At 42.1% G+C, this 14,514-nt stretch overlaps 1 protein-coding gene across 1 annotated transcript; it reads right to left on the bottom strand.

Moving 5' to 3' along the window:
* Nucleotides 1-2,436: 2,436 nt before the first annotated feature.
* Nucleotides 2,437-14,078, bottom strand: LOC104269667 (cytosolic phospholipase A2 epsilon-like; the record flags this gene model as incomplete). Its single annotated transcript, XM_009875176.1, has 13 exons — nucleotides 2,437-2,675; nucleotides 3,565-3,748; nucleotides 5,146-5,312; nucleotides 5,782-5,973; nucleotides 7,153-7,260; nucleotides 7,914-8,051; nucleotides 9,550-9,664; nucleotides 10,844-11,066; nucleotides 11,873-12,009; nucleotides 12,161-12,317; nucleotides 12,989-13,026; nucleotides 13,636-13,728; nucleotides 13,914-14,078. Coding segments are annotated over 13 exons (1,956 nt in total), but the record flags the coding sequence as incomplete, so codon positions are not given.
* Nucleotides 14,079-14,514: the final 436 nt, after the last annotated feature.

Here is a 14,514-nt window from a genome sequence, read left to right as displayed (position 1 = left end):
AGGATTTTCCTCCCAAGCAAATGCTGCAAGAGCATGGACCTGGAAGGATCCCATCCCAGACACTGGCTGTCAAGTGCCGCTGCTAGAAGAGAACCTAACAGTAATCCCAGCACAAGCACCTGGGACAAGACATCTAGCGTGAACGTATAGCAAATGCAGTTATCCCAAATGCTGTGCCAGCATCTGAGAAACTACTGTTTCTGGTAGGAGAGATCATCAGAGAAGCATTTCCCTTTTCACAGGAATATGCATTTTCTGACCAGTCTGAGGCTGCTAAAACTAGGAAGGAGCAGGCACCCACCATTCACGATCAAAAAGTCCACAGGCAAAGTCAAGCAGAATATCTAATCCTGACCAAAATGTCTCCAATGGAGGCCAACAGCTGAGAACTGAAACTGAACCCAAGTCCCTCAGGGAGCTCACAGACTTTGTGAAGTTGATATAATACCTGGTTCTTAGCAATAGCAAGAGAACTGCCAACACCCTCCCTGGCAGTCATGAAGGACTCAGTCCTGATGCCCACTGTGATGGTCTGGGTACCTTATTTTGAGCTCATCAGTGGTTTCTCAGATAAAACAGGGGACAAGGTTTTAGAAAATAAGGTTGAAATTTTCTATGTACCCTGTTGGGATATTTAGGGACAAAAGAAGCCTCTTCTACACCTCTCACCTACTTCTTTTAGGCCTGGCTACGGAAGGAGGTGAGGGACTCCTGCCAGTCTTTTCCTGGTTGGCCTTTGACAAACTCCCAGCTGCCAGCATCTGCCTTCCTTTCACAATGCTCCTGTGGGACTGTGACCAAAAGACAGCAAACCCCAACTCCTTAACCACCTCCAGTTCTAGAAAAAAAACCTGACTTTCTCCAGTAACTCACCTCTGAAGAATAGTTCACGCTACAGAGGCTACATGTCTTTCTCTGCTGGAACTTTCTTGGCCTTTAGAGTGTTTAAGTAGATTATCTTCTCCTCAAAACACTGGATTTTTTTCTTTTTAATCAAAACAGTTAATGGTTTTTAGTAATATCTGAAAAGCTGCCCAAAGGGGTGGAGGATTTACTTAGGAAATGTGTCATTAGCTGAAGGAGAATAAATGAAAGATTTTTATTGTGGTGTATCCACATTCAGTGGTTGATCAACATCCGTGCCTTGGTGGACAGGACTCTTGCTTCTTGGGAATGACACACAACTGTTTTCTGCATTACAAACCATTCTGCTGTACAGCTTGAATAGGAGTGCTGATTTTTGTTAATAGATTGCTCATCAGATCCTTTATCAGATGTGTGCACACATCATTTAGGGCTTTTCCAGGATGAGAATTTCTTCTTTAGTTCTTTAGCAACTGCACTGGTGCTTGAGAGCTGTTACATTTTTTGTTCTATGTGTATATAAATCAGCTTTTTCCTCATCGGCCACTGCACTTCAATGTACTTCTCAAATAACTAGGTTAAGGCTGTGGCAATTGTATCATCTTGATTTGTACTAGGATATCTAGCTGTGTTTTACATTTAATGGTAGTTTAACAACTGTGATGCAGTCAGCAGAATCTTGGTATGTTATTCCACTTCTCCAGTGTGATTCTGCGTGTGCAATTACCACATATCCTGCAACCTCTGCCCTCACATGCTATCTGTTTCAGTGCTGTTTCAATCCACTACTCTAAAAAAGCTCTATATGATGCTGAAGCAAAATTGTATTTTGGGGAGGCAAGTGCAGCACATACATGTGATCCGAGACAAAACAGTTAATTGTGAGAGGAAATGGCAATGGTCCTTCAAAACAAATTCATAAGTTTGATTCACTTGGTAAGAATAGATTCATCAAAGACCTAAAAGGCCACTCATCCATATATCCTTTATCCAATGGAATGCTGAAAAACAAAATATCCTTCGTAAGATGTGTATATATATGAAACAACAGTTCCTGAACAAAAAAAAAAGGACCTGGGAAACAAAACTCTTAAAAGGTAGAGCACAGTTTAATTTAAGTTACTAAACCCAAATAAAATTATTTAAAAATTGACACTGCATGGTCACCACCTTCAGTGTCTGAAGAGGGCTTTATGCATTTTCTATCAATAGTCCCAACAAAATGCCAAAATATATGGCAAATGAAAAAATTACTAGTAGCTAGCCACCAAGATAATAAGAGATTGCAGAGACAGAGCGCTAAAACTATTCCCCTATCACATGCAGTGGAACCTTTGCCTCTGGAGCATCTCAGCTGGTGTTAATAACACAGACTGCGCTGCTTGATACCACAGCTCTGGATCAGAAAGCAACTACAGCTTATTAAACACAACCATGTAGCTTTGAAACAAACACTTCAAGTTTTCTTTTTTGAGAGGGTTACTTAGAAAGAGGTGGAACCTGCCATGAACAGTGAAGTAGCTATCACATATATGCTGTCATGGTAAATAGTAAGGGAGAGAAAAAAGCTGTTCAAGCAGAGGTCTGGGCTTGTGATGCTGCCTGGCTCAGAGGTTGTTTCTTCCGTGCCACAGCCGTGCGCAAGGCCTGAAGAATCATGTTCTCATTGTTCATGATGTTGTAATTAGTCAGCTTCATGAGCTTGTTGAAATCTTCTGCTTTCAGCGAGACCTCCCTCGTTGAGTATGGCGAGCAGAAACTGGAGATATCAACCTTGCCCTGCTCCATTTCAGCAGCGCTACGTAACATCCCTGTCAAGGGAAAAAAAAAGGAATATGTTTGCTTAGTCCCAGGGAATTACAGTACTCTGTTAGACTACATCAGGAGTAATTTTGAGAGATCACAGATGCAATTGCTATGAAGACAAGTGCAGTGCTGTGATCTATGAACAAAGCCTACTGGGATTAACAAAAAAAAAAAATCTTAAAAAAATCTTGTCACTAAACATCGTTCCATTGCAACCAGCACCTTCTACTGGCCAGCTTAAGGCATGTCACCTTGTTTGGTAATAGGTGCTCAAATCTTACCCTGAAGGTTCTAAAGTAGAATACATACTAAAGGTAAAAGGAATAAAGAGAAATATAGGACAGGAGGAAGTAAAATACTAGGAGCCTTGGAAATCACCATGAAAATAAAGCCTGCAATCTCAATTACGAGCCCAAAAGGATACAGTGACTGTATTATTTCATGTACTATTGATCTAATATTCCAGCATATACAACCAACACATTAAACAAGTCAAATAGAAAGCACAGCGGCCCTCCATATAACTGTTCTATACTATACAGGTAGTTCTCTCCTAGATCTAACTATCAACAATACATAACCTGAAGAATATGTTTTGTTCCACATGCTGAAGTAAAGTTCTTGTGATTTTGGAGATCACAAGAAGAAATTAGTTCCCATTCCTCTACCTGAGGAACACGTTTCTTCTCCCACTGAATTGCACCAGGACTCAAACTAAAATTCCGCACAAGATTTCACCTGGTTTTGCATACGGTTTGTGTCATCCCGTTTTGCAAGGCGCTCACTAGTAGGAACAAGCCAAAGAGCAAAGGATTTTTGTACTGGGATGAGGAAAATACACCCAGGGAGTAAGTTCATTGGGTGAATAAAATTAGCTGGGTACTGTTAACTTACCAGGTTCTACGTATCTTTGGAAAGTGTCGTTCACTAATGGAAAAAAAAGCAGCAGAGGAGCTCCTGGAGTGTCTGCACCATCAAACATGTAGCACTCTTTCAGGTTCTTCTCGTCATCCTTCAGCCCAATGCTGGGAAATGGAATTCCCTGCTCTGAGAAGTATCTGCAAGCCTGCTGCAGGGGCTGGTCATGGCCCAACAGCAGCAGTGTAAGGAATGGAAAAGAAACTCAACGTCAGGTGGCTGCCAAAGCCAAGTAATCCATGGCAAGTCACACAAAAGAGACTGGTAGCTCTGGACAACCAGCAGTAACGGGAGGACCTACAGCCCCAGGGACTGTTATTCTCTTGCCTGAGGAGCTATTTCAAAATAGTTATACAGGAAAACACCTAATCAAGATGGTAAAGAGGGTTTAAATACGTACCAAAGCACCTCTCTAAAATAGTGATAGGATTTAGGAAGATTAATTCAAAGCATGCTATAGGGCATCATTAATTAAAGGAGAACTAAGTGAGGAAAACATAGATCTAAAAAGTGAATTTGCAGTCCAAGATAGTGAGATGCACAATTGCATTACCTGTTTGCATAGCAGTATAATGTGAGCTGACCTCAACAGACTTTAGCAGAGTTTTGAAACCAACTTACCCATTTCTATAACTCTGGGTTTTAGATATGAGTTTTCAAGCCACTGTATTTTAGACCTCAAAAAACAGTATTGAAAGCATTTATCAGAAAGCTCATCTGTGATGACTGACTTTGTTAAATTATATAACAAAACACTGAAGTACCACCTCAGTTTATTTGAATTAAATATTTCCAAAAGACTTCAGAGTACAAGAAAGAAATGTGCAAGTTATTACATATGCTTTTTTTCAGCTGCAGTACAGGGACAAATATTTTTCATGTGGCATAACAGTGTAAGATCAGCATTAGAGTATCTTCCACTTGAAAAAATGACAAAAACTTAACCAGTGAACTTCGTGTTTTCTGTGGTGCCCTTCAGGGACAGATTTACAATTACAAGTTGCTACTCGGAAGCCTAAGTCTGTCTTTTTATGTAGTGAATACCACTTTCAAAATCTATACAACCATTTTAACCAAATTAGCTTTCTGCAAACATAGTAAATGCGTTTGATATCTTGCTTCAAAGAGATAAAAATAGGGATGAAAAAATTCCTCACTTACTAAGTTGTTCTTGGACAGCTAGAAAACCGCATGTTAAAAAGGTAAATAAAATCTTATATGTTTAAGGTTAAATTCAGCATCTGAATCACAAAGTTTACCCAGCAATATTTGTGCTGTTAAATCTTACATGTAATTGTAATGGAAGTTGCAGCTCAGCTATTATAACCTCACTGTGCTGCTCTGTTTCATTGGTGAAGTACTTAGGGCTATTTCAAATGTAGTTTGAGAAAAATAGAGATATTTTCCCCTCTAGGAACTTCCATTGTTCTTCTAAGGTTTGGAAACACCATGTTGCTAAATTCCACTAAGCTCCACGTTTTACAGATGCCTGTCTGAATGTTGTGGAAAACAAAGGAAAAGCCGTTATTAAACAAAGACAGTTTTGAGACTTCTCACCAAGGCCTGTGATCCGCCCGTGTAATTTAAGTGTATGATGACATCCACCTTCCGCTCTGGTCTCATAAGGGGTGGGCAGCTGGTTTCAAAGAAGAAAGCTGCATCCACCAACTCCAGGTGCTCCGAGTCACCTCTCAGGTCATTAGGAGAAGCGTCTAGCAAAGTGTCTAAAGAGTAGCAGATTCAGAGCTATTAGCAAACCACAGAAAGACATTGGTCAAGATATAGAAAGCAAAAGGAAGGTCAGCTTCCCTCCTATCCAGGATTTTCCCTTTAATTTAGGATAGCGTGCAGCAATCGTAAACCCCCTGTCATGTTTTGTTGGTGGTTCCAAACCCGTGAACTGCACCAAAGCCTGGGCAGATGTTCCATATGTGCAGAGCCCCACTCCAGCAATTTTCATCCCAGTGGCGACTTTCAGTACTGAAAGATCCCAAAACCAAACAGTTGTATTACTGGGAGTGAAGAAAGTCAGGCGTTACTTTGCTCTCCCTTCTCTCCTCTCAGCAAGCACTAACAATGACCCACCAACCCCATCCAGTTCTCTGCAGGACACACAAATGCCACTTGCTAAATCTCAGCCCCCACCGCCAGCCCCGATGACCGTTGATGTCCATGGAGGAGTGATATCCACACCTTTCCATCTGGTGAAGTGCTGATGCTGGATGTACTCATTGTGCATCTGGAAGCCCCTCAGGAAGTTGTGGTACTTGGAGACAGCAGGGCGGTCCGTTAGAATGTCCCGGAGAGTCGTGGTGAGGCCACTCATGGGAGTGAACATGCACGTAGCCATCTCGTACGGCTTCTCAGGCAAGTCTGGTCGTTCCTCTAGAGACACATGGAATGAATGGCAGGCAGTTGAATTCTAACCACAATTAAAAGGAGGCTGGAGCAAAGAGGAGAAAGGGTCAGCAACTCTTCTGTAGCCATAGTGGATCATGTGTCCACAGCTCTCAGCATTGAATTAGTTTTCCCTAGAGTCTGCTGTGAGCTGCAGTTAATTTCTTGACCAAAGACTTTTGTTTCTAAACCTCAGTTGGCTAAATCTGACTAAAGGAGCATTTTTTCTTGTAAACATCATTTCAGTATACGTAATTAATTTTTCCGAGCAAACGAAAGAACAGGGAAAATAATTTTTATACCTTATAATTGTATTTATACCTGATCTAGTGGGAGATGTCCCTGCTCATGGCGGGAAGGTTGGAACTAGATGATCTTTGAGGTCCCTTCCAACCCTGACAATTCTATGATTCTACTGTTCTATGATTTTGAGGGGATTACTGCTTTTAGATTCCACATAAGTTAAATAAAAAAAATGAACATTTTCTTTTTAAACAAAATATTTTTACTTTAAAAAACCAGTTTGTTCAATTTGGTCAGGGTCTGCCCAGCTGAATTCAACACAAACTTGCAAATTATTTATATAAACTCAAACAGAAGAGTATGGTGCTTCTTCTCCCAAAAAACGTAGTCCACAGAAATGTGACTTAAGTCCGTTCACTCTGAAATTACTGGCTTTGCTTGAATTTTAACATGAAGAAATTCATGAGTATTTCCAAGGAGTGTTCTTTCAGCATGAATATGCTTCTCTCCGCTGGTGTCTTCCTTTGACCTCTAGTAAATCTTTCAGTTCAGTCACATTTTGAGGGAGGGACATGCTGTGCAGGGCAAATAGATGTTGGAAAGGAAACACTAAAGTTTCTCTGTGGCTAATCAACTGGTGATGTGTGAACTTTGACAGAACTTCTTCTTTCCAAGCCTTTTAAATGCAAATGCCAGGGACCTGTCTCCTTCCCATCAAGGTCTGTATGATGGTGCCCTTCCTTCAAAAAACAATATCACTATTTAAGCAAAGCACTGACTATTCAGTAAAATCAAATCACTCGATTTTCTTGGTGTCTCTCATGCCCTGAAGCTGAAACCACCAGGATGACAGAAAACCTCAAAAAAATGAGAAATGTGATGGATCAGAGGGAATCCATAAAGAGAAGGGTACTTGAGATTCACCTATTTCAGTCACTTCGTCCTGGGTCCATCTGTGCCAGAAGTCCTCTGAATTGTCAGCTGCATGCCAGGCATCCAAGAGGTTCTTGGAGAAGATACTACTCCACATTCCTAGGAAGTGAGAGAGGTATAATAAGTAGTGCTGAGGTAAACACAAGGAAATTCTTTTAAAAACTGTCTTCTGCTCCTTCCACAGCTCCTCTCTAACTTTTTCATATTTCTGTCCAGATAACTTGTTTCAGAGAAATTTCAAGGTTTTTGCCTTTTACATATTTGACCTGGAATATTTTGAAATTTTTAAGAAGTTTGTTTTTTTTTTTCATTTTCACATTTTCATTTCTTTTTTCCTTTGGTAAAAAAAAAAAAAAAAAAAAGATATTTTCAGCCAGCTCCTTCCCTGATTCCCTTCTTTCTTGTCCTGTATACTTCTTCTCAACATTTCCTTCAGCATCCACAATGTCTAATAGTTTTCCAACTTTCAAATGTTCTGCAAGCTATGGGAAATGCTGGTGCTTCAAAAGCACTTGTGAAGGTTCATAAAAACTTTTTTGTCATTTTAGTTTAATTTTATCTTGGTTCCAAATGATCCAACCACCTTTGCTAGCAAGTGCAGTTGAATGAGTCTCAGGAAACATGTTTAATTTGAGCTGGCTGATGCAGTGCTTCTGCTGCCACATGCAGAATACCACATTTGTGAGGACTAACTTCCAGAATCATTAGCATTTGTATGAAAATCTTGTCACTCCCCCAGGCTGACGAGTCACCTTGCATGAAGCAGATCCGGGACTCGGGAAGTTTCTTCATCAGGCGACCCATGAAGAACTCGCTGCCAAAATCCTCCGCACGAATGAAGGCGCCGTACTTCAGGAAACCCACCTCGTATGGCGTGAACTCCACCCACTCTGCCAACACAAACACACCCCAGCAGTGTTAACCTCTGCTTCTAGAGCCAGTCAAGTTGCCAGATGGTGACTAAACCTTTCAGGCGTCAGTCCTCTCAGGCAAGCTGGCTTAGCAAGTGCCCTAAGGAAACCCGGCCAACAGCCACCACTGAACCAGCTGTCACACTGTCTACAGGTTTGTCAAAAAGACTGTGTGAACCATCAGTAAGTTTGCAGGTGACACCAAATTGGGTGAGACTGCTGATCTGTTGGAGGGTAGAGAGCCTCTGCAGGGGAACCTGCACAGGCTGGATCAATGGGCTGAAGCCATTTGTATGAGATTCAACAAGGCTGAGTGCTGGGTCCTGCCCTGGGCAACTCCCGGCAGCGCTAAAGGCTTGGGGAGTGGCTGGAGAGCTGCCCCGCAGAAAAGGCCCTGGGGGTGTTGGTCAACAGCTGGCTGAACATGAGCCAGCAGTGTGCCCAGGTGGCCAAGAAGGCCAACAGCATCCTGGTCTGGATCAGTAATAGTGTGGCCAGCAGGACCAGGGAAGGGATTGTCCCCCTGTGCTCAGCACTGGTGAGGCCGCACCTCGAATCCGTGTTCAGTTTTGGGCCCCTCATGACAAGACAGATATTGAGGTGCTGGAGCATGTCCAGAAAAGAGCAAGGAAGCTGGTCTCAAGAACAAGTCTTCTGAGAAGCAGCTGAGGACACTGGGCACTTGTTTAGCCTGGAGGAGCCCAAGGGGAGACCTTATCACTCTCTACAACTACCTGAAAGGAGGTTGTAGCAAGGTGGGAGTCAGTCTCTTCTCTCATACAACAAGTGATAGGACAGAAGGAAATGGCATCAAGTTGCATGAGGGGAGGTTCAGATTGGATATCAGGAAAAATTTCTTCACTGAAAGGTTTGTCAAGCACTGGAACAGGCTGCCCAGGAAAGTGATTGAGTCACCATTCCTGGAGGTGTTTAAAAGATTTGTAGATGTGGTTCTTGGAGCCATGGTTTAGTGGTGGACCTGGCAGCACTGAGTTAAAGGTTTGACTCAATGACCTTAAACAATTCTATGATTGTGTATGAGGACTAAAGGAAAATATAAATTCTTTTTCCATTTTATCTAGCAAGTGAGAATTTTTCTCATGGAACGTGGGCTAGAGTTCCATTGCTTTTATTGTCTTTAGCCAACTGTAAAAAATATACATTAAGTAATCTTAAAGCTTCGGTAAATCATTTTCTTTAAGAATTCAGAGCGTCTGTGAGACAATATTACAGATATGTGTTGTATTACTGGTCTGAAGCTAATGTCTGAATATGCACACTTACATCCCAGGAGATCTTATGAAATACTGATCGGTTGCTATCTATCCTGTACCTGCCCAGTTACTCTTTACATCTCTGAACAGAACTTCTCCTGGCTTGAAGTAAGAATTCAAAACAATTTATCATTATTTACAGTATCCCCATGCTGTATCTCCCTAGGTAAAAACACAGGTCTTCTCTAGAATTGAAACATTACCTCTAAAATCTTTGGTGGCAACTTTGTCCTTGACATTGAGGGCAAGGTAGATGGGCAGTGGGTTCTGACCCTGATTCACAGCCTGACGTTGATCAGAAAGTCTATGGTGGCATTTCTGAATTGGGAGAGAAAATAACACAAACCAAGCAAAAACAGTTAGCCGATAATCAGTTCCTTAAAGAAATCATCGTATAAAATCTGAATATGGGATATCATTTCCCCAGATTTCCTCCTTAACTTACTTCCATGTGCTTGAGTAACAGAGAGCAAGAAAATAATGGGAAACAGAATAATTGTCGGTAATCAGTCACATTCTGCATTCAGTATACAAGTAACAACAATAATGAGTTGCTCCACATGCTGTTCTAACTTTGCATTGCTAAATCTAAGCAAAAAAATTGGGCAGACCAGGGTAATTCAGCTGTTATCACATCCTTCATCTGCTAAACATACGAGTTCTTCAAGGCAGCATATTAATGGCCCTTCTAGGGGGCAAAACATACTGAAAATTAACATCCATAGAGGAAAAATCCTTGAGCTGTTCAATACTAACAACTTATCTTGTACATGAAATGGAGATTTTGAGTGCACTTCAACCATAATAAATTCTAGCAAATTTTGCTATGTAGCACTGAGACCACAAATACAATGCGAAATAGGATACAAGATGAGAGTATTTCATTTTACCTGTTTCACCTAGGCAAATTATAAACCATGCTTACAGGATTTAAAAATAAAATATCTTCTCCAGCTATCATCAGGCTGCTTGTTTATATGGAAGGTTTTGCTTCTGTCATTAGAATAAAATTAGGAACAGGAGGCCCCGAAAGATCAACCCCAAAGTATCTGAAATGCATCTGCAAAATCATGGTTTATGTAAGTAAGATGTCTCATGATCTGTATACATTCTCAGCCTTAAATCAGAAAGTGCAGTAACCACACATGGGGTACATCTGCGGTATATTCAAGGTATGACTGCAGCTGTGAATATTGCAGCAGTGGAGACGTAAGAGCATGGGGCCATAAAAAACACCCAGGAACCTCAAAAATTTCTTGGACAGCTACAATGTTAATCAGCATGCTGGTTCTTTTAGAGCTAGTCTGAGCATTTCTACATTATGTTCAATCACATTTAGGCTCCAGTATAGACATACGCTATGTCTCTAAGTTGCTAATGTAAATTAGCGTAACTTAGTGGTGTTCTGCCTACATACTTCCCAGAATTTTAATTTCTTGTAATGGTCGCAAAGATCAAGTCACCAACTTTATGAGAAGAAAGATGTGTACACATTACCCCATCATTTAACATGGATTCAATCATGAGACCCCACAGATCAATAAAAGATGTTTTATGTCCTGCTTGGGTCCTTTGGCTCAACTCTTTGTAATAATTCCTCAGGCTTCTCAAGCAGAAAGCCCCCATCTTGCACTTGGCTGCTTGCTTCCGAGCTTCAATAATCATTTCTCCAAGATCCTTACGTGACCAATCAGCATCTTCGTATAGTTTTGTCATTGTCCTGCAGGGAGGAAACACGATGGAAGGTGGACAGAAATCAAAGCATCACAGAATGTGTTGGGCTGGAAGGGACCTTTAAAGGCCATCTAGTGCAAGTCCCCTGCAGGGAGCAGGGACATCTTTAACTACATCACATTGCTCAGAGCCCCATCCAGCCTGACCTTGAACGTCCCCAGGGATGGGGCCTCCACCACCTCCCTGGGCAACCTGTGCCAGGGTCTCACCACCCTCATAGTAAAGACCTTAGCCCTAACATCTAATCTAAATCTACCCTGCTCTAGTCTAAAACCATTGCCTCTTGTCCTATCGCTACATGACCTTGTAAACACTCCCTCCCCAGCTTTCTTGTAGACCTCTTCAGGTATGGGAAGACTGCTATAATGTCTCCCCAGCACCTTCTCTTCTCCATGCTGAACAACCCCAACTCTCTCAGCTTGTCCTCATAGATAGCAGAGGTGTTCCAGCCTTTCCATCACTTTTGTGGTCTCCTCTGGACCTGCTCCAACAGGTCCATGTCCTTCTTGTGTATGAAGATGTGTTTGAAACTCAGAGGATACACTTTGCAGAGCTTGGGCACATTGTTTTATCTACAGGTTAAGCGCCTCTGAGCTTACTTGCAGAAATGCAAGTCTAAAAGCAATCGGTCAAAAATCACTTAATCTGGGATGTTTTGTCTGGGATCATTCATAGATCAAATACGGAAACAATAACCCCTTTTACCCTCACTGAGAACTAAAACCCTGGAGAAAGCATGGGTTTTGCTTAACACAGCAAGATCTAAACAGCAGCATCAAAATGCCTCCTCACCATGTTGTGCCAGACGATCCACTGATGTATGAAACGCAATCCAGAACACGCAGTTTTTGAAGACCCAAAATGCTGCCGTACATGGCCGTGAGTGCTCTTATCCCGCATCCTGCTGTGGTCACAGCCACGATAGGCACCTGTTCAACAAAAAATCGCATAGGTGGAGAAGGGGCATTATGGCATGTCCATGTCAAAAAGACAGTAGACTTGCAAAAGCAACATCCAGACACCAGCAGGCTTGAGGGAAAGGAGAGAGGAAAATCTCCCAGGAGTGTCTTTGCTGGTTACCTCATGCTCTTGCAGATCTTCCTCCAGATGAAGAACATTCTTCAGTGCAGCGGCAACCACCTTCCTCCGGTTTCTCAGGAAATCTTGTTCATCAGCACACAGGTCAAACCCCAGACGGGCGTCGAGGTTCCTTGGCCTGAAACACAGACCCTGAGTCCTGAGACCAGGGCACAAATATTATTACGTTATTATTCCCTGTGGTCAACTCCAGCTATGCTTGTGTGTGTTTGCCAACCAGTTTGTGGGACTGTATAATGTAATAAATGAGCAACACTACAGACTGGCCTCTGCTAATTGCTTTAGCTGCTAACACCAGTGTAAATGGGAAGACAGAGCAGAACATGATGTACTGTCCTGGTATGGCAACAAGGTTCCTAAAAGACACTTTTGGTTTTATTTGCTCATGTAATTCATTTTTCAAGTTTCAGTAGTCCCTGCCATATGTGCTTGATAACCGCTGTCAATGGGCACTGCAGTTGATTAAGGAAACAGCTCCCATGCCTCAGTATTATTTTGTTCATATAACAGAGAAACATGATTAATTTGTGAAGCCCCTCTCTCTGCCTGCGGGCATAGTAGTGCACACAAATCGAGATCTACTTACTGAGCTGCACTAACAGCTTGGAAACTTAGAGGAAAGGGGACCCATGATTTAATTCTTTATCACTGAAAGAGGAGGACCTAGCCAACAAACGCCTGCAACCCAAAGATGAACACACCTCTGCTTACAACCGAGCCTGCATGGATCCCTGCGGATATGAAATGAGCTTTGTGTAGGTGCAAATGTCTCCCAGTTACAGGATCGGGTCTTGCTGGAGACTCACTTACCATTCACTTGCCTTTGTGTACAAGTCAATTGTCCTGTCCTGAAAATCGCAATACAAACAGTGTAAGCATGCTCAGGTCATCAGTCCTGTGCCTTCCTCCCCCACTCTATCCAGCGGCTGAGTTTCACCATCTTTGCAGTCAGCAATGCGGCTGCAGAATCTGGCCAGCCGTGGGCTGGCTTGTGACAGATACTATGAACTGGGCTTAGAGCCCCTCAGCTTTTCGTAGCTGAACACCTAGTTTGACCTTCATTTTCTGGGAAAGTCATTGAAAGCTGAGCGTCTGAACCACGAGCATATGGATGGTGTCTGTTTTATCTTCTGCTTCACGTTTTCCCTTTGCATATATAAGTCTTAATTGCCATATCTGTTACTGTTAGCTCGCATACTATGTTGAAGAATGCATTAGATATGTCCTGAGGAAATTAGTTTAAACTCAGAACAGGTTTGAACAGCGTGCCTGGAATCACATGCACAACAAAAGAAAACAAATAAATATTGCATGGTTGCAGAGTGACTGTCATTCACACCTGACACTGCAGCATTTGTGTGTGACAGGAACTGAATCACTCAACTGTAGGACTCTCATTACCCACCCAACTGAAAGTGTGTTAGGCTGGTTTTTATTAAGAAAAAACTTGTTCTCACCTCTGCTATTGTTATTGGCTCTTGTATAGGAAGCGAGTTCAGAGGTAGAGTCACAGATTCATTCATATCCCTTTCATTTTGACTTGATGTAGACTGGAAAAGGGGTTAAAACAGACATTTTACTATACAAAAGAGGGTGGAAAAGAGGTAAAAGCAGTCTGTCCTGCCTTATTTACATACATGCACTTACCAATTCAGGGCATACACAAGTGGGCACATACACACCCTCAGATCTTTGAGGTCCCCAAAGAAAAACAGAGCAAAGAGCCATCACGTACCCTGATGAGCTGCCTCCGCTGTGGCAGAGCCACGGTGAGCGTAGACTGGTTGTACTTGATGTAGTGGAACCTGGCCGGGGAGGTCGGGCAGATGCAGGAGCTCAATGTGTGGGTCTGGGTTCCTTCGTATGACCCATCCACCGTTAACGCGAACTTCCTCTCTGAAGCAAAGGGGTTTCAAACTTGAGTTCCTTGGAAAATGTGGATTATATGACTTCATTTTGATACCCAAATTATAGGATAAATAGACTCACTTATCTGAGCCTTTGGGTTTGAGCTTTAGAGCTCATGTACAGAACATGCGGTGTAGTAACTGCTGCTGTAGTACTGCTGCACTTCCATATATACTGTGAGTACTGAGATTAGCACTCTATTCATTAGATAATGATTCATAGCTGGCAACAGTTTTTAGAGAAAAAAACACTTTCTCCTGAAAGTACCTCAACAATAAGAGAGTATGTCATACTAAAATATTATTCTGGTTTAATACTAAAGTATTTTGAAAATTTCAGACTTTTGGGATTATTATTTTTTTTGGTAGCAGAGCGCAGTTCTCTTTGGAACCAGTATATTCTCAATCCCTCTATCATGTTTCCCCCAT

Source organism: Apaloderma vittatum, unplaced genomic scaffold (assembly GCF_000703405.1).
Source record: "Apaloderma vittatum isolate BGI_N311 unplaced genomic scaffold, ASM70340v1 scaffold18008, whole genome shotgun sequence".
Lineage (NCBI taxonomy): Eukaryota > Metazoa > Chordata > Aves > Trogoniformes > Trogonidae > Apaloderma > Apaloderma vittatum.
The sequence above is the reverse complement of the archived record's forward strand: the minus strand, read 5'-3'. Positions and strand labels throughout refer to the sequence as shown.